Genomic DNA, 21,313 nt, shown 5'->3' with positions numbered 1-21,313 from the left:
ATGGACAAATCAAAAATAAAGTGATTTATGAACATTTACACAATTTTCCCATCAACTAACTGCTCTTACTTGAATGACAAAAAAAAAACACACATGTATGCCATGATTGTCTGTCACTGCGTATTTGTGATTAAGATTTAGAGGATTTAGCAGCCTTGGCAGAGCTATCCACTGTCTGAGAGCCTTTTATTTACTAAAGCCGCTTCCGAAGTTGAATGGAATTAATTTGAATACCAGGTAGCAGCATGAGTCAGCTTGAATAAATGTCTGACAGTCACAATCACACAGAACCAACAACACAGAGAGCCGCTGCTTCAATTGCAGGTACGTCAGTCAGGAACACTGCAACCTTATATATAATGCAGAAAAGGACATAAGTAAACTGCAATAGTGAAGTTAACAGGAGGAACACATACTGTACACGATAAAAATGACCTCAGAGAGTCTCAAAAACAAAATGAGCTGGTATTTACAACAGAACCACTGTCCAGTGTTTTTATTATTTTGTCCACCCGCTGCAACACCACGTGATCTCAGATGTAATCTTAGAGGTGTTATTAGATTGCATGTAGTAACATTTCTGGTTCTTCAGATACGTTAAATGTTTCCATCTTTGAGGTGAGATGCACTGGTGGTGCCCCACTTACCCTGACAGACCCTCTGGCCGTTGTCATAGTAACCGAGGGGACATCTGGGAGCGCAGAGCCCTGAGGGCAACAGGACGCTGTTGGCGGGGCAGGAAGTACAGGAGAGAGGCCCCGCCCCACTGCAGGCGTCACATGACGGATGGCATCCTGGTAAACAAAACAAAACAAAAAAATCATTTTATTTCATTAAGATAAGAAGAAACTTAAAAGGTTCCGTGTGGAGAAACGAGGTCACGGAAACAGCAGTTTGTTAAAGCAACACAACAAAGTGTGAGATAAAATAATTGAACTTGAACTTGCTGCTTAGAAGACGAGCTACAGAGAGGACAGCTGAAAAACAGCTTCATTGGGAACTAACTTACTAATGAACCAACGAGTACAATATAAGGAAAACACCATTCTAGAGATACAGTATATATACAGTATATATACAGTATATATACGGCATAATACCGTATATATACTGTATATATACTGTATATATATTGTAGTTATATGTCCACCGTGAAACTCTCTCAGAAAAGTCGGATGACTAGAAGCTGCTGAAATATCAAGTCCTTGATAAAAAGAAAAATATGCAGAATTCTGATTAAAGCCACATTCTTGAGTTTAAAAATACATATTCATGAGTCTCACTGGTCTCACTAATCACTATCAAGGGTCTAATCATTCTCAGATTACCCCGCCGCCACACACTGCTTGTATCCAGCCTTGCACGATCAGAGTCAGAATGAGCTTTATCTATTGGCCAGGTGTGAGGACATAAACATTATGATCATCGACAGCAACGCTTCATATTTCACTCTGATCCGGAGGATGAGAGATAAACAACACGTCAACATTTAATTTGGGACTAAATGATGCATAAAAATACATTTTTAATTGTATGAATGTAAGTGCATGTTTACATGTATCTACAAGTGCTACTTCTATCTCTCTTGCTTTGTTTTCTTTATATATTTATGTGTGTGTGTGTGTGTGTGTGTGTGTGCTAAATGAGGTTTCTCACAGCCTGAAGCTTCCTGTTCACACATTTAATTTACAGCAGCTTTGTGTGGAGGCGGTGGCTACCACAGGTGAGGATGATGAGGGGGAAGAGGATGATGATGATGATGATGAGAGGGATTAAGATGCGGATAATAATGACGATGATCTCCGAGATGATAACAGCGATAATGAGAATTCTGATGATGAAGATAATGATGATTGTGATGATAAGCAGGTTGGCTAAGAGGTTGAAGATGATAATGGTCACGAGGGTGATGAAGAGGAGGGTTAGGATGGTGATACGGATGATAATGAAGAAGAGTCTCACTCCAACACGCAGCCTTCTGTGTCATCACTTCTGTTCAAACATCAACACAAGTTTTCTCAAACACAGTAACTCCTCCAAATCCCCAGATATCATTGTTCTGGATCTCTACACAGTTTACAGTTGAGCCTCAAAGAATCAACAGTGAGCTGGGAGGAAATTTGGGGATTTGATGTGCTACTGGGCATCATAACAAAACCAGGGAGTGTGTCTGAGAGTAGTTTCCTCATGTACTTCTACAGCCTGTGACCGTGTCCACTGAAATTGATTCCACTGCGAAATAAAAAGACGAGGCCTCTGAGAGAATCCCTCTCGCAGCGTAAAGACCTATTTACAAAGCAGAATGTTTCTTTAAACACTGACTTCGAATTCAATATTTCTTCAATTTCCTGTCGATGGGTCAATGAAGGATGAGATGGTCGAGAAAAAACTCCCACCGGGTCAACAAATGACCTGCCTGATGAATAAAACATTAAAGCTATGATGATTCTTATATGTTTTACATTCGGGGCAGCTACTGCCTGACCTCTGACCTTGTCATGTACTGTATATAGGCAGGAGAGTAAAAGTCCTTACTGATGCAGGCTCCGTGCCAGCCATAGTGTCCCCGGGGACAGTGGGAGACGCAGTGATCGCCCAGCAGCCAGCTCCTCGCCGCTTTACACCACAGACAAACGCTGCCGATGCCCGTCTGGAGGTCTGCCGTGCAGCGCTGACAGTCTGAACTGCACTCTGCAGGAAGGACACACAGGAAGGAAGGCTTACATTTCATAAATATATGCTATATATCTTCGTACTGTACACAGACACGCATCAAATCTAAGGACATATAAGGACTTTCAACAATTACATTCAAGGACATGTTTTGCAAAAGCATTATATGTCAGTGGTTCAAGATAGAAGCCTCTCTGTCAAGACAAAATGTGGTCCAATCATTTTCAGCTCAGCACTGATGTGTCTTCAGTTAGATGTAGAGTGTTAAACTACAGACAGAGAGGGGGCCAGAGAGCTGATGAATCTTCATGCATGTGGCTGTAATATCTGAATAACGTATGAGGGGATTCAAAGCCTGTGGGAGGCTTCTTGAAAGACACACAAAAGAAAAGCAACAAGTCCAGACAAGAGCAACAACTACAGAACAGTTACACAAAAGAAACAGCCATGAAAGTACGATTTTAACGAGGATGCTGTCTTCTGTCCGTGTCCTCACATATTCACTCTCACACTTAGATCTCCCTCTTTCGCTCGAACACGCCTCCCCTCACCTCCCACCTCCCCACAGACCCCTATATGCCCACAGGCCTTAGCGCTGCAGGGTCGCCCGAAATGAGCCGAGATTAGCAGAACAATGAAGAACACCTCGTGGCGTTTTATCTGATGCTATCTGTGTCTGGCTGGCACAGTGAGCCACACCTTGAAGTTATCCGTCCCCGCCGAGATGAATATCTACAGCGAGAAGCAGAACAACGGGGGTGAGGTGTGTTGGGCAGGTGAGGACAGATAGAGGCGGATCACCTCGTATTAGAAAGAAGTGTTAAGACCACGAAAACACTTCTGTCTAGGTTTTGGTTGGCCGATAACTGGGGACTCTCAGGGACAACTGAGTCTAAAGGTGACACCCTTTAAGAATAAGAGAACGACAAGGAAGAGGACAACACATTACACTTTTTAAAAGAGTTTAGAAGTGCTTTAAGAGTTAAATAAAGAGAAGATTTTAAAATGAAATAATGGAAGGACTGCACTTGGAGCAACCTGAACCTTAAACCAAGTGTTCATGAGATAAATAAAAACCAAAACACAGGAAAGAACTTCTACCTCCACATTTTCTATTCTTATCTGACATAAACAAACAGGGGCATGTTATATTTAACTGGCTGTTTCCAGGGCTTGGTTATATACAGTTATTTATACACTGTTCTTTCTTTAGACTTGTACTTTCTCCATTTTTCATTTTCTATAAAAATACACAGAAAGTTTAAAAGTTTTTAAAAGATGATTGCTTACACCAGCAGACAGTCTGGGGGCCCCTGAGGGAGAAACCCTGTTTACATTTAGTCTCAAGGACTTGATGTTTAATCAACACAACTGAACCGAGAGATGGAAAATGCTGATTACTAATTATTCATTATATTTTCATTTCTCCTGCGTATCTCTACATTTTGCCCTGTGGCCCCGAGTGTTAAACTCCGCTACAACAAGTAGTTTTCATGGTGTATTTATGGTAGATTTATGTGGTACGTTTGTCAGGTTACTACAAACCTGCTGTGAGATTTTTATTTTATTTCTGATAATGCATTTTGGTCATATTTTCACTTCAGTCCATGTAGACCACATTTATTTTGTCTTTCAAGACATATAATTGGGTGTTTTTTCTGTGAGAACGAGGTCAATGATAAATCAACTAGATTGTAAACTGCTTTAATTAAATGGGAAAATTCTCTTCATGTATTAACAGCTATTTCTGTTTGCTTATTTGTGAATAGCTGACATTTAACTCTGACAATGAGATAACTTCTGCCTTCAGAGCAGCTTTTCTTCTGACAAACGTTTGTCGAACTCAAACTCCAATCTGCTGAACATGGCACCTGCCCAGGTGAGTCACGCTCTCCTTCTGAAGCGGGTCCAATATCAACAGAGAGTCCGAAGAGAGACGAAGAAAATAAAGAACTTCCTCTCTGTCATCCCTCATCCACACCTTTCATATCACATCACTTTACAACAAAACACGTATCAGCATTCCTCCTGCCAAAGCTGTGCAGGCGATCCGGCTCCAGGCGCTAAACAAATGACTCCTCGGTGGAGATAAGATAACTCAGGCGTCAAGGATTATTGACTGTGCAGACTAAAACTGAATATAAAACTAAAATGGTATTGATTTGGGTCCTCAGAGTCCCTCTTTATGGCGTAGTTACCATATTTGAAGCACATAAAAAGGTACGCTGGAGTTATAAATGCATGGCACGCATCGTATTCTCCTCTGGGCCGGATACCAGACGTTAGCCTATATCGTGCTTATTTCCTGCACCTCCTGAAATATATAGAGCGGAAACGCCTTTAACGAGAGTCATACAGGAGCATCAGGACTCTAATGTCTCTCAATTAGCTGCTTCCTTGTGACTTTGCGCAGTTGAAAAGAGAATAAAAGTTGTTTCTCTGAGCAGAGACAGAGCCCGAGTGCAGCAGCAGTTCAGAAAGCAAGAGGAACGAAAGTGGGACATCATCTTTATTTGAAGTTACAGGCGTAAGAAAAGATCGAGGGCTGCAGAGAGAAGCTGTGTGGTCCTCCGACGCTGACTTCACCCTGTCTAGACATGTCGTCCCGACAAAGAATGGATTTACAGCTGCAGTTTTTAAAGAAGTCCTACTTTTCTCTTCATGCTCGGCTCTGAATCACTGAATGTTGGCTCGGTCCCCAAAACAGAGAAAAAGTTCTGTTCTTGTTTTTAGATGTCAGAATGAGGATGAAGACTGTTCTGGAAACTGGTTTTTCTTGTTGTACATTATTTTAACTTTCAAATGTGTCACTCAAACAAAGGCCTGCATCGATGCAGAATAGATGCAAATGTGTGTGAAGACATTTGTACTTCACAAATAAGAAACAACAACTTGATCTGTGTGGACTTTTTTTTACACGAGTACCTGATATTTTTAAAAAAAAACTAAAAAAAGCTGTTCAGTAACAACAATTCAATTATGTTCACATCAAGTAGAAACATCAAAAATTACAGCTTTATGAAGCGGTGATGAAGCTAACAATAATTATAGTGTTAAGGCACACAGAGCAGAGCATCATATCTTATTGAGCTGTAATTAGCTCTGTGCCGGGTCTTCGCCAGGAAAGATGCAGCAACAAATATCTTCCCAAACAAAAGTATTCTGTGCTCCCATATTAGTCAGTTAGCTCCGAGTCTGTGCTTTTGTTTCACCCCTAAAATAACTATTTATAAAAGGTCAGCATTTTCTTTGTTCTCTTTACAGCCTGCAGAGGTTGACAGGCAATTCCACATTTCATATGATATTCATTTCCTTCTGTTCTGTCAGTTTAATGTAAGACGTGTCTGCAGGTCAGATGAATGATAAATGCATTAGATCTTTCACAATGATAACCACTGTAAATGTTAAACAAGGCCTCCTTGAGTTCAAACGCTGTTTTCTATTAACACGCCTCGGCTCAGGGTCACACTGAAATGTTAGTGCCTGCGTTACTAAAAATAAATTATGCAGAGCCTGTAAATTAGAGAATGATTAGACTTTAGCAAATATGCCTGCATGCTGCCTCGTCTTCTCTGATGAACTGGTTTAAAGGCAAACAAGAAGATAAAATGTTAAAGTGAGGACGCTCTAAAGAGCCCACGATTTAAAAAAAACAATCCAGTTTCTATTCAGCTAAATGGAGTTATAATGATCAGTGGTCTAGTAGAGTAACTGATTTCTGTCCATTCAAATTCACGTTGGTCTTCAGCATCAATACACGACGGATGACAGCAGCTGTCGCTGCAGGCAACGACGTGTCTGTATGTGTATCTATTCTCTATTAGCCAGAAAGAAATAAAAAAAAAAACCATGATCCCATGTCTTTAATTTCGGTGTTGGCATGCCTTGTTTCTATGGTGATGCATTCCTGTTATCCAACGTGCAGGTCTATTTTAAGCTTCATATGTTGTTGAATAATGGCCCCAACACAACAATGACGCAAAATCAACTCTTGCAGCTGTAAGCTTTGAGCTGCAGTGTTCCAGAAACTCTCTTTCATTTGGACTTTCTGAGCTCAGATCTCAACATTTCCTCGTCACCGGCTCAGAAGGCGATTCTCTTTACATCAGACAAGAAGAAGAAGAAGAAGAAGAAGAGGAGGGAAGAGAGAGAGGAAGGCTGTGAATTTTATATCAAATTTCTTTGATTGTCTGTTTGCGTCTGTTTTTCAGTGAGCCATGTCCAATTATTGTTTACACTCAAAACAACCTGCATTGGTAGCTGAACACATTTACATCAGCGAAGGGAACCCGGAGGGAGGGTCGGTCTGTGGGAGGGGCGTGCAGCCAATGGGGAGGGCTCCAAACAAATCTCTTGGATGGGTTGAGAACAGTCTGACTCACCGGATGTAGGCTGTTGGGATCAGTCTGCCTCCCCTCCCGCTATCTGCATGTTAATGTTATGTTTGATGATTGGTTTAAAGAAATACAAAACAAGCCAGAACGTTTTTTCCCTCTATCCCAGAATGATAATTGGTTGAGTCTGGAGAGGTCTGGCTATGCGAGACTAGGATGGGAACCACCAGAGAGAGGGACGAATGCACCACCAGGCACTCTAGATGACTGGAAGATTATAATTTATGCATTTAGAAGAAAGTCACAGACATGTTTCCATGTTTATGATATATTTCTGAACCGTGTCACAAAACAGGTGAGCAAAGTCTCAAGTCCAGCTAGTGGTTTGTGTCTGTTATTACTGACTGCTTGGAAGGAACAACCTGATGATTTTGTTATTCTTAAAGCCTCACCAGCGATGTGGCTAGTTGGACCTGAAGGTGGCATTAGAGGAAAGGTCATGGCGTGGTCAAAATCAAAAGGACAATGCCCACTATTTTAAGAGAGGTCGTGTCATTGCACTCAAGATTTAGATTTTTCTTTTGACCTGGTCAAAATTAGGGTTCACCCTCTGGGGACCAAGAATATCTGTTTCCCCTCAGTGACAGTAAACAAACCACTGCACCAAGAAGCGAGCGAGCGTGAATGGACGACACAGTGACGAGATGAGCAATGATACTAATCAACGCAGTGTATTCGTTCTTCAACCGATGGAGGATATTTGCATCTCAGCACACATCGGACTTTTTCAGCTCTGCCACGTCACTATTTCCCTTCATTCACCTGGAACTGCTGTCATAATTTTAGCAGCCTGGCTGAGTCAGTGTTGGCTCAGTCAACATTGAGGATAATGACACATTGAAATGGAAAGAAAGCTAGCAGAGCCAACTGATATTTATGGAAAATAAGCAAGATGTATGACATCTTTTACTTATTTTCATTTTCATTATTATTATTATTATTATCTCCCTTTATGGGTAGAAGATGTAGGTTTCAGTCTCCAATAGATGCAAAACATAAATCACAAATTAGCAGCAGTTCAGGACTGAGAATAAAGGCAAGTGCTTGTGAAATGTGGCTAATCACACAGCTGGAAAGGCTGTAATAAGTATGTGATAAGAAAGCTGCTGCTGTCAAATACCAATCAAATGAGAGTTCCTGTGTAGAGACGACAGGAAGAGAGAGAGGGGGGGGGGGGGGGGGGGGGGGGCAGCCAATAGTGAGACATCTGCCTCTGATGGCTGCTCTCGTATGAACTCGTGATCGAGACTGAAGAGCCTCATCGCCTTAAGAGGTTATGCAACAGCGACGGTTCTGCCGGGTGGGCAGAGGTAATCCCAGGCTGTGTGTGTGTGTGTGTGTGTGTGTGTGTGTGTGTGTGTGTGAGAAATAAAGAGTGAGAGTGTGTGTGACAGAAAGAAGGGAAGAATAAATAAATAAGAAATTGTGTGTGTGTGTGTGTAAAATTTAGAGTTCGCAAGGGAGCTTTGTGTATATGTATATACACAGTATATATAAGTGTGTGTGTGTGTGTGTGTGTGTGTGTGTGTGTGTGTGTGTGTGCGCGTGCAGAAATGATGACCCCTGTATTTCTATGGCCCAGAAGTGCCACAAGGCATCTTTTATTAACTAGAGTTTGGCTGAGCTTGACCCATTTGAGATTAAGTTGTGAGTGTGTTTGCAAACAAATATGTGTGTTTAACCATGCTTATCTGCTTGTGTGTGTGTGTGTGTGTGTGTGTGTGTGAGCCAGCAGTGTGTGTCTGCATACATACGTTATGTACGTACGTGTGTGTGTGTGTGTGTGTGTGTGTGTGAGCCAGCAGTGTGTGTCTGCATACATACGTTATGTACGTATGTGTGTGTGTGTGTGTGTGTGTCTGTGAGCTAAAATCTGCATGCAGTTTCACAAACAGTGTGTGTCATTGAAAACTGTAATTAAAAGTCAATGCGCCTTTTGTCCCTCAGACTCAGTGGAGCTCCTCCATGCCGGCCGCCGTGTAAACACGCTGGACTATTATCTCTGCACATATTATTTATACGTTATACTGTGAACTTTACGGTACAGCTCTTTCATTCTAACAACAGATATATTGAACATTTCATTTACAATATGTTTTCATATTTTTATTGTCAGTTGTTTCTATTTGCTATTTATATTTCTTGACTTTGTAGTACTTCTTTTTCTTTGTCTCTGTTTATTATCATGCATGTATAGGCAAAATACCAAAGCTAACTCCTAGTATGTGAAAAGTGATTCTGATCTTCTGTGTGGTATTTTATCACATCTTCCTGTGTGTCTGTACGATGAGGAAGAGAGGCGGGGAGGCGTGAAGCATCACCATCAGGCTGGTGTTTATTAGCAAAGATCTAAAGAAAGCTTGTCTTCATCCTGGTGGATGTTTCATGTTCAAGTTTCTCTGAAAAGTGAAACTCATTAAATGTTCTTTTTATTACACCAAGAGGTGGAGATACGTTTATGGAAAGAAACTTTGCTCCTGTTTGTTGAGGAGAGGGAGGAGACGTAGTTCCAGAAGTATTTCTCACTACCGGAAGTTCTCTTTTATCTTAATTAAAAGAAATGTTCCTCAACATAGAAACACGTGATTCTCCAACATTTAAATTCAACTGTTGTTGCTTGGGAGGGGAAGCCGATCAGAGGTGAAAACCAGAGCAGCAAATTCAGAACGCTTCGTTATTGCAAATTGGGAACAAAACAGCAGAAAAAAGAAAATAGCTGAATATATTCAAACCTGAATCTGAAAGTGATTTAAAAAGCTGTTGTTTCGTCAGGTCATCGGGAACAAAGTGTAATCTTTAGCTTCAGCTCACTGTTAGCGATGCACAAAACAGAATATGAGGCTCAGAGATGTGTTATTAAAATGCACCTTAAATGTCTACATACATACAAAGAACCAGATATTTTCAAAAACAGTTGGCATGTTTTGTGCTAATGATTCAACCAGTTTCATGTCCATCCAAGACTTTTTAGGTAGGAGAGTGAATCTGGGCCAAGTCCAGCTGTGATGCAGGTCCAACAATATTAATCCTAATTCTTACGATCAAAGGCTAGAAAGAAGGGGAAATGTGGATTCTTTCAATGTGGGAACAAATCTTTTGATCAGCTACTATAATTACTAAACCTCTATTTCCGTTATTTCAGCCAACACAAAATGGCGACTTTTACTTTACTTACTTTGCAGCTCTGTAGATCATTTTAAACCCAACAATTCAAAAGAAACAGAACGCAGAGCTTTTAAGTAAAACACATCAATCTGAGAGCATCTATTTTACAAAGATGGTTGGCATTTCTCATGAATAATGCAGTTTATCGGAGCAACAGTCACGCACAAGACTTGTTATGTCTGTGTGTGTGTGTGTGTGTGTGTGATCGAGCAAAGCTCAGGGGGCAGAGCAAGGCACTAACCCTGCCAGAGTTGGTGGTTCTGTTCCCACTGGGGCCACTCAGGCTAAAAATACGAAAACTGATGGCAGCGTGTGATGAAAGCTTTGAGCAAATGGCACCGAAATGGGCATGACACCGTCCACACAGCACAACACAAACACGCATTCACACACAGGCGGACTTACTGAGGCACTCTCCAGTGACAGCGTTGAGGAAATGGCCCTCTTGGCAGCTCATCCTGCAGTAGCCGCTCTGTAGGGAGGCCAGCGGGGGGCAGGAGGTGCAGTCAGCCTGGGAGGGCCCGGAGCAAGTCTGGCAGGACGGGTGGCATGCTGCGAGGTAGAGAAGAGAGGGAGGAGAGGAACAAAGGGGAGGTATGGGAGATAGGTTAAAGTGGTGAGAAAAGGGAGAAGGACATGGAGACAGGAGGAGTAGAGTGGAGGAAAGGAAGAAGGACAAGGGTGGCAGAGGAGGAGGAGGAGGAGAAGATGGGCAATGAAGAGGAAGTTGGGAAAGGACAGAGAGGAGAGGATAAGGGAGAGTTTGGAGTGAAGGAAAGGAGAAAAGAAAAGTGAAGAAGGGAAGAGGAGCGATTAAGAAGGAAGAATATGGGGTTGGAGGGTTTCATTAAGTTCTGTATTATCACATTGTCAGCTTTTAAGCTGTTCCAAAAAATAAATGGCCATTAGGTAGTGTGAGAAAAAGTACACACTGTAATGCACTAACTAATGGCCACTCAACTGTTCTCCAGAGTGAGGACTCCTCTACAACCAAAGACACACTGCGTTTTCATCAAGAGAAACTCTCTAGATGGAAGAGTAAAAGTTTTACATTCAAACCCACTAAACCCTCGTCCTACTCTTCATAATTGATGACATATATGTGTATAGAGATTCAGTTGTTACTACTTACAACACTTTTCCACAGCCTCAAACGCAGGCTCTTACAGTGGAATAAGCCCAGATAAAGACAGATGCCACCACAATCTATCTACACTTGATATGTTTGGAGGTTATTTGGGGGCAGAGAAACTCCAAAACAAGCTTAAAAAAAAAAACAACCAGCAACACATCTTTAACACTTTATGATTTTATGAAGCTGCAGAAATGTTGGCAAACAGTTGCCTGGTTACACATCCATCAGACACACAGCAACATCATCATCCATTTGGAGTTGTTTCGAGTTTGAATGAGAATCCAATATTTACTCTAATTTTAGCTCTGGATTGGTCTCCACCAACTCCTGAGACAAATATCTGGCTCTTTAGCTGCTAAATGTTCACCAGCTAGTCGCTAACTGTGTCTGTGTGACTACGAGCCCCCCCTTTCACATTACTCAGAGTCATGTGATTCATTGTCATTAATGGATTAATGGAGCTTTAACTAGACGCTGTGTCTTACTGCCAAGCATAAAAAGTCAACAGCACCAAAACTTTGAAGTAAAGGTTTACTCTTGTTCAGACAGAAATACAATAGTTCTTCTGGGTATCTGGGTAGCTTCTAATGAGCCAATCAACTCTGAAGGAGACAAGGCCAAGTAAGCAAACAGACCCCATTTATTTTGGTATCCCGGGGGGGGGAACGTAATCTGAGCCCATCGTTCTGAACTGTCTACGTATCCGTCTGCGTCTGCCATTTCAATTACTCAGCCGAAGTTTGGAGGAAAATAAAACTATTAAGAGATTCAATGATGTTTACCGCAGGTCTTTGTTTTCCTGGAGATAAACTATGAAGTTCGGTATGCTTAAAAAGACCTGAAGACAACGCTGGTAGACAGGAGATAGAAGGCGTCGTCCTGCTTTAAATGAGGTCAGAGACGGTAAACTGAGCCGATGTAATGAATGGGAGATTAGAGCAGATGGATTTTCATTAAAGACGTGGGTCATAGAGAGAGGGAGGGGGGAGGGGGTAGACAGGCAGAAGAGCCCTGCTAAGCTATTTTCACTGGCTAACATGCTGTGTTAGCTATTGTACATGTACCACCACATCTTTATGCTTCATCCACGGTATTTAGTTCGGTGCTATGTAGAACCTTTGATGTCAGGCAGGAGCAAATCTGACCTTGATGTAATTCTGAGAAATTGGGATAATTGTACACCTTCACTTAGCTGTCACCACTGGCCTCGCCTGAAAACACATTATATTCTGTGGTGACCACAAACAGAATTTTTAACACCTCTGTCTGGGCCTTCATTTTGTGTAATATCGCTGCTTTTCATTACACTGACAAAAGAGCAGGAAGCAGGATCCAGCAGCCTCCACACAGACCCTAACCCTCTTGAGTGCCTCCACACAGACCCTAACCCTCTTGAGTGCCTCCACACAGCTTCTGAAGAAAAAATAAAAACAATGCTCACTTCTCTCCTACAATTACAATTTGGCTCATCTACATCTAAAGTTAGTTTTCATTCATTACCCTGCAAATATGAAGAGAAATGTGAAATTTGTTGTGGGTCATGAAAAAGACTTAACTCATCATTAATCACAACTTTATTAATTATTATTTGGTTGCATTAGATGCAAAAGATGTTTGCTTCCTGTGTAAGAGTCGACGTGGTGTTAACCACATGTGCTGTCAGAGAAGGAAAAACATTTTAGACATGTTTTCTTAGTTACTGTGGAAACACGTTTGGGTCAAAGAAGGTGAGCCAATAATTGCGATGTTTGACAGCTTCTGTGGTTTATTATTATTATTATTATTATTATTATTGTTCCACCAACAGCTGCAGGCAAGCTACCGTCCCCGACACCGGTGCAACAACAGTCCCACTGGTGTGAGAACAACCATTATCTTGATCATTGTGTTTTTGGTTTGGAGGCACTTTTAATGATGACAACAGTTTGTTTAATTTTATTTTAGGAATCCGCGGTTCTGCCGTTAAAAGCATCAGCTTCGTCACTACATTATAAAACACTGTAATTGGCAGAAACACTCTCTGTGAGGACCAGCGTCCGACCTTGAGAATGAGGACATCTTCTTTAAAGGGCTGCATGAGAGTTTTTAAGGTTTAAGGTTTAAGCGTGCTCACAAGTAAAGAAATAAAAATGTGAGTGTGTGTAATCTCACCTTGGCACTGGTTCTCCTGGATGAAGAAGCCTTGCGGGCAGGTGGGGACACAGCGGCCCTCGTGCAGGCTGGACGGGGAGGGACAGGACGTACAGTTGTCCGCAGATGGCCCAGTACAGAGCCAGCAGGAGGGATGACACTCTGAAAAGGACACGGAGGACAGTTTTCACATTAACCAGAGACAGAGTATGCTCGACCCCCAACCGAGCTTCCTCACTACTGCCCTACTGCCACAACAAGAAGAACAAAATGGCAACATGAGTGGACTACACATTTTCTTGTTCTGAGACTTTGCTGCATCAGTGTACTTTTGCTGTTACAGTTTGGTGAGAAGTCAATTGAGGGCAGTGTGGTGTTTCGCTGTATATATCATTCATTTAGCTCCACTATAGCAGAACTGCAGAATAAATGCGTCACAGCTGAATGAAGGAGGACTGCTCTGCTCTTCAGTTTTCGCCACTATTTCTGTTATCCTGCGGCCATTCTGCTGTATCTTGTTCCTTCTCTAGTGGCATTTATGGAATCTAAGTCTCAGGAGCGTTTAGTCAGCTCCCCCAGTTAGAAGTAATGTAACACTCAGATGAGGCCAGCAGCCAGCTTCACCAATCAGAAGCTACGCATTAACACCAGAGTCGGTGCCAGCTCAGAGAGCCCGATCCAAGAGGGCCACAAGCCAGCAAAGTCTTCTAAAACGTGCTCTACTGCTCAGTTTGGGCTATTTAGTTCAGATAATGAAACATAAAACTTCCACAAGGATCATTTTAAGATGATTTATATCTGAAGGATGTAGATTTGGAAGTTGCAGGCTCCAAATGGCAGCGAGGATTAAACGCTTGAAACTTTGCTGCTCAGAAATCAGGTAATGTGTCGTGAGTAAACTGAACGTCCATGATGCACCAAAACACGACGAACTGAAACGATCAGAAGAAACACACGTCGTCTTTCGAACAGACAATTCAAAGGGCTTTTCAAATGCAGCAGGACGACAATCAACAACCGAGTAATTCATTAAATGGAGAATAAAATGAAAATAAATAAGCAGCAACCTTATGTAGTTTTAACAGAAGTGTTCCCTAATGCAGCTTTAAACTATCCACTGCCTCAACATTCCTGTGCTCGTTGTCTTTTTTTATACTTGGCGTCAAATGCATGCAACCACTCTGTCCCTGGATTATTTACCCTTCCCCTAGATGTCCCCACACCCTTCAATCCACACCACTGCCGCCCTGAAACAGGCCTTTTGTGCAGCCTTTGATGTCTGCTTTGGCAGCATGAAGACAAATAGCTGAGCGGCGCTATCAACTCTGGCAGCTGAGCCGAGCCACGAACCGACCGGCTGCTGCTGGTGGTGGGAATGAAAGACAAAGGGCCTGTCACCAACCGGCCGGGAGCACCAAGTATGTGTGTGTGTGTGTGTGTGTGTGTGTGCACTGCCTGACTTTTTTTAGTATCAGTATATGCACTGAAGTATGTGTGTGTTTATAATTACTCCTCTCTGGATTCTCTGAGAGGGCTGTCAGCTGTATCCGGTCTTGTGTACACTCTGCATGACAGCCACTGGCAGGAGCAGTCTGGTGCTCTACCTGAGCCAACACTGCAGTGTGTGTGTGTGTGTGTGTGTGTGTGTGTGTCTCAACCTACAAAAACATTTACCCTTTGGGAACACCTCAGCATCGGAGCGAGGACCTTGAAAAGTCACAGCTGTGTCAGGTGAAACCGTCAACGTGACGTCCCATCATCGCCCACCTTCTCCCTGCTGCCTACCCATAATCCCCTTCTTCTCTTCCCTTCTTCGTCAAATAGGGTATCTTACTGGGTTAGCTGAGATGAGAAGACTACATGCTTCAGGGAATGAGTTTTTCACCCACCGACAAAGACGCATCTTGGTCACATCTGTGCGACTTAAACACACATTCAGTTCACCTTCATATCAACAGTCAAAAAAAATAAACACACACTCGGAGGCGTATTAAATAGGCTTCCTGTCAAACTTCTTTCATTAATAAGAGGAGAGAATAAGAACGACAGGCAGCCTCTGGTTCTTTTATTGCAGCTTGGATATCTAATTTGTTGCGGGGCGGCAAAGCGCATATTGATTCCTGTAATACCCAAATTCACGTGTGCAGGCGTTCTCATCACACATTATCTGGTGCACGCGCTCAGAGAATCGGATTCATTACTTTGTTTTGTGCTGATAGGGTCATAATTTGAGGTGGACGCAGTCGATGAGGTTGTGATTTAGTTTGGGGGTGTGAGTGCTCCTCGATGCCTTCCACAAATGATCCTCCTGGTACAGAACAGGGCCGATCATTGCATTAGTGCAGCAGAGAGTTCTGCCTGCTACACAGCAGAAACTCATTCCTCTCAAGTGTCTAACGTATCATTCACTCTGGTTCTGCCGTGTTGTGGTACAAATACATCGAGCCACAATGTGCTGTTTGCAGTCTGCCTTGACTGCTATCTAAACTGGAAGTTTTCTGTGCTATAAATCACTTCAATTCTGTTTTATCTGCTCCATTAAACTGCAGCAAATTACCCCAAGCTTCTTCTGTGGTCAACTGGTTTCCCTCCATCCCTTCACCTATTTTCTAACCACTTAGCCCACATGTCCTTTTCCCCAGCAGCTTCCTCCAGCTTCCCTGGATCTCCCCCTGGGCTTCCCTGGGGGGCCATCCAGTCAGCTGTGCTGGGAAATCCTCCAAAAGGAGGTGGCACTGAGGTGAAGAGGAGAGCAGGTCTTCCTGGATCGCTGAGCTCTTCAAACACAGTGACGCCACCCCACCCTGCAGGAAATCATCACCTCTTCCGCTTGTATCTGTAGTCTCTATATAAAGCTTGTGCCCAAAGTTAGGACTCAGACAGAAGTAAATTAAGAAGCCGCTCCTCTTAAGTTAACTTTAACACGTTGGAGGTATTTGTTGACTCAGTGACTCTTGCAGAAATGTTACCAGGCTTCGAGGCTTCTAACTGGGTCATCAAACCAAACTGGTCACAGAAAAACGGATATTCAAATCTCCAGATATGACTCAGATTCAGAGGCATGGGAGAGGACCTCACACTTTCTTCCACACTAGGACCCGTCATGCTGAGTCCACCATGATACAGTGAAGCACCAGGTGACATTTTAACAGAATCAGTTGTAATGGTGGACATATAAGGCCTGGACTGAAAAAACGGAATATAAAACCTCAAAGAAGAGTTTAAACAAACTTTAATCCATGACGACTCCGACTTTTCACAGTTCACGGTGGGAAATCATTACATTTCAAACACACCGAGACTCTTGGCCCCCATTGATGAATTAACTTTCGAGCTGATTCCTCTTTTTGTTGCATCTGTCATACCTCACTAAATGCATCTCATAACTTCGGCCCTGTGCAGGATATCGCCGCCTGGCACAACCTCTATTTCACCTGCATGATTTGTATTTGTAATATTAATGCATCAGCTTAGTTTGTGAATCCTTACTCTGTCTATACCCTGTGTTCCAAAAACAAACAACAACTGTAATGTCTCTGATATTATGAAAAGCGATCCAGCGCAGTTCAGGTGTGTGTTAACCCTTCCTGTATGTGACGGTGTGCTGCTGCTCGACCTCTCCATCGAGCAGCATTAAGCCTCCCACACAGCAACTATCTCTGTCTGCACAGGAGGGCTGCTGCCTGCAGAGGAGAGGGATTTACAGCCTGGAATTTGTTCTCAGACATCCGATAGCTCGTCAGCTCCGGCCCACTTAACGTGTACACGACTGTGTGTGTGTGTGTGTTTCTATAAGTGAATACGTTAATGCTGGAGTCCTCCTTTACTTCAGGACAGTAGATGCTGAGGAGGTCTGAGTATCACACACACACACACACACACACACACACACACACGTACAATAGCCTCCATTGTTCCCAGCCGTACACCTGAACTCACTGACACTCCGCTGAGTGAAAGCTTTGTTACTGAGAACAGAGGCAGAATGGAACAACTGCTTAACATGTTGCTGTGAATGGAGCTTTAATGACACGTCATTTGTCGAGTTTATCCTCGTCTCACTGTGTGGAGCCTAATTTAGGAAGCTTAGTGTGAAAGAAAACTAGATAAGTGGCACTCAGTCAGACACAATAGCAGATGTACGATGTAACTGTGCTGAGACAAGCAGTTCAAATCCAATTTTCTGTATAACAAACACAAAGATTTGTGAGCAGGAAAAAGCAGAAATCCAATATTAAAGTTGCTGAAACATAATTCATATCGCATCACTGAAAACGCAGTTCAAGACATATTCGGGTGTTTTTATCGCCCAATTCATACCTAAATGTTGTCACTGTTATCACTGAGGCCGTGACAAGATGCTGCAGGAATCAGCCATCAACAGCAACAAGCACCCACCCAGGAGAGTTAGCTGTACACCCATAGAGGTGGGATGTGGGGGCTTTGCTGGCCGCTTGCTCTGCAGATCATCCATCATCACCATCAGGACCACATTGTGGAGGGAGCCTCTACATGGATCCACGTGGATTAGAGGAGTGATAGGGTAGTGCTGCTGAGACAAAAGTTGGGGTCTGATCTACCCTGGCTGGGTCTCTGAGTCACGCCCCCCCCCCTCAAACCAACCAGTCGAGGTAGATGGCCGCCCAAGAACCTGGCTCTTGTTGGGTCTCTGTAAATAACATTATAAAGAGTACGGTCTAGCTTTGAATGAAAACAGACTGAAGTTCCTGCTTGAACTGAAACTAAATTCCATTAAACACCTATTCTGCTTTTTCTTATTGACTTCAGCTTCTGCTTCTGATGTTTCTCCTCTGATTCTGTCAATTATTATTTTAATTATTGTGAATATTTCCTGCAAACTTGCTACAAATGGAATTTCCATTTAGTGACAATAGCCTCAAACCTGAACTGAAACCCACTCTCGCCGCTGTATTGGCTCCGCGTTGGTCCCGTGCTATCACAGAGATTAATGGGTGTTAGAGGACACACCAGGATGATTAAGGGAATCCAATACTGCTAACGGCTGTTCAGTCCAGGTAAAGTAAACAACACTTTCTCTGGTGTTTGGCCTGCTCTGAACTTAAAGTAAACTGTTGTGAGGAGACAAATCATGCTATGACCTGAATGTTTTCAGGTTCAAGATCCCTAAAATTAAGAGTTGTACATTCTGTATTCAGACTGTTTGACTTGATGTATTATAAAAAGGAGCCCAGAGGTTGCAAACACCCATTATTCAAGGGTTAAAAGCGTGATAACTGATTTGTTAGAGGTCACTACTGTGACTGCCAGCAAACCAGCGGGAAGGTTTCAGTCTTGTGATACTCACTCACTTTCCAGAAGAAGCAGAAGCAACAAATTACAATGTGTGTGAGCTTTAGGAATCCAGGAACCATCAACTAACAGGAAACTATAAAGACATTCCTCAGAGCACCCTGTAATTGACGTGATCACAAAACTGTTCTGGCACCTTGAAACACAGCTGCTGAGTGACTGTTACCAGACAGAGAGGACTTATCTGCAGCACCGTGGGAAATCCCAACACACCTGTCTTCACATCTCCTCATTTCCTACACTATCTCCACTGGCTGCTCATGCTTTCAAATCACATAAGTCAAGCGACGAATCTTGACTCTAGACTCGTAACTCAACTTTGACTTTACTTCCAATGACTCGTGATTTTACTTGGACTTTAGCCTTTTGACTTAATTTCATCCACAAGCAAAGAAAGAGAAAGCAAGTTTGCAGCTAAACAACTTCAGTCTCCAGACAACACATATCATTTAAATCAATCCAACAGCAGCCAATCACGTTGTACGAGCAGGAGGGAGAGGTGCTTCCGACAGACACTGCTGTGGTCACCAAAACATACAGACGGCAACACGCAAAACATACACTCATAAGTTTCTCTCTGTCGAGTAAATGCCTAAAAGTTAACTTTAATGTAATCAGCAGCTTTAAAGCCGCTGTTTGGCAGCGTGTGCTCTATCTCCTCTCAGGTAACAGCAGCTCCAGCAGATGATAATTGAGCTGAGAGGAAAGTAGAGCCGAACAAAGCGTTGGCGAGCGACTTGGCTGCGCTCGAGGAAGAGACAGCAGGTAGAACGAATACCCTTCTCCCTGCCAAATACTGAGCGCAGTATGGTCAGCGGGCACAAAGACCGAACAGGGAGGTAAGAAGATAGTCGAGCAGTGATTGTGGTAAATGGATAGAATTTCACACAGCTGGAGGTACGAGGGAGGTAAAGAAAACTGATTACAGTCTTTTCATCTTCCTTTTCCTCTTCGTTGTTGTCCCGCATCATTTAAAAAGAAACAAACAGAAAAAAATACCTCCTGGCATTCTGGCAAGTAGGTGGTAGCTGTGTTTGTGTGTGTGTGTGTGTGTGTGTGTGTGTTGGTAGGTGGGTGATAATTATTCCCACTTGACAGACTATCCCCTCAAACCCAAAACCCACCTTAAAAATTAGCCCATTACACGCACAATTTCACACTCACAAACAACCTAATCAGGTGTCTCCACACACACACTATCTTCCCTCTCCAAACACACACACACACACACACACACACACACTATACCAGATACCTTCCAAGCACCAAATCAAGACCAAACTTCTATCCAAACTTTAAGATTGTTGTGCCAAAATGACCAAGACGGGAAGGTTCTTGCCATATTGTCTTTGCATCATACGTGGGAAATCTTACTCTATAAGATGATAATCCAAATTACACATTGATTCTGGTGGCAGTTAAGAAATTCAAAACACTGCACATTGGAGAAGCTCAAACCAACAAATGTTTTTTTATTTAATGAATCACTTAAAACAGATAATCAATGATTAAAATTGTTGACTTTTTGAAATTGGCACTGTTTGCATGGATTTTCTTGCCTTCTTTGGACTTGAACAAACGGCATTAGTGCTGGTGATTACCTGATCTGTTTGTAACCCAAAGTGACTGATAATTGACTTGCTAATTGGCTTAGTAACGAATTAACAGCCATGACCACGACCAGCGGAGACATCCTCCAGAATAAAGGAGGAAATTAAACCGAAAACCTTACGCACTCACCTCTGCATGTCTGCGTGTAATCCCCGAAGCTATGCGCGGGACATCCAGCGGTGCAGACGCCGTGCTGGAGGTGACTGGACTGCGGCAGGAGGGCTTCCTCTGGTTTGAGACAGTGGAGGCAGTCTGAGGCCAAGGGTCCCACGCAGGAACGACAGGAGGGATGACAATCTAAAAGCAGGGGAGGTGACAGAGGTAGAAATTTATAAAGCACTTTTTACAGGCGTGTGTTATTTAGACAAAAAACTCAGATATAAGCTCTTACTGTGGCAGCTGTTGTCCTGGGAGTACAGTCCCTCCCCACAGGCCTCCACACACTGGCCTTGGTGGAGAAGGAGCCCACCTGGACACAAGGTACACTGAGATACCGAGGGACCCCAGCAGGCAGCGCAGGAGCTGTGGCAGGCTGAGGAGGAACGGAAAACCAGACCTTTTAAGACGGTTCATGCTTCCTCTCTTTCATGACATTTTATTTGAAGAGCACGATGATGCTTGAAGTAGATTATAAACATTATAGCTTTTGTACTTCACATGCTTAATGAGGGACAGATCCTTTTAATCCCACAACTCTGACTTCATAGATAAGAAGTCGAAGAGGTCAAAAACAAATGATTAAACAAGTAAAAGCAACGGTTAAATATTGTAAAAATGTTTTACGATACTCAGGGGGACTAAAGTAGAAGAGTTGACATATTAATATTGAAGAAGTATAACATGAAGACAGATGCAGACTTTTCAATTCATGATG

General features: G+C 42.8%; 1 protein-coding gene across 1 annotated transcript in view; it reads right to left on the bottom strand.

Annotated features, from left to right (window-relative positions):
• The window catches only part of fras1 (Fraser extracellular matrix complex subunit 1), a 198,159-nt gene that overhangs the window by 74,531 nt on the left and 102,315 nt on the right, over nt 1-21,313 (bottom strand). Inside the window, exons 16-21 of the mRNA XM_070904152.1 lie at nt 20,831-20,971; nt 20,569-20,736; nt 13,519-13,659; nt 10,638-10,784; nt 2,536-2,691; nt 648-794 (exon numbers count right to left, since the gene is read on the bottom strand). Coding sequence (XP_070760253.1) covers nt 648-794; nt 2,536-2,691; nt 10,638-10,784; nt 13,519-13,659; nt 20,569-20,736; nt 20,831-20,971 — 900 coding nt within the window. The remainder of the gene's footprint in view (nt 1-647; nt 795-2,535; nt 2,692-10,637; nt 10,785-13,518; nt 13,660-20,568; nt 20,737-20,830; nt 20,972-21,313) is intronic.

Source organism: Enoplosus armatus, chromosome 4 (assembly GCF_043641665.1).
Source record: "Enoplosus armatus isolate fEnoArm2 chromosome 4, fEnoArm2.hap1, whole genome shotgun sequence".
Lineage (NCBI taxonomy): Eukaryota > Metazoa > Chordata > Actinopteri > Centrarchiformes > Enoplosidae > Enoplosus > Enoplosus armatus.
The sequence above is the reverse complement of the archived record's forward strand: the minus strand, read 5'-3'. Positions and strand labels throughout refer to the sequence as shown.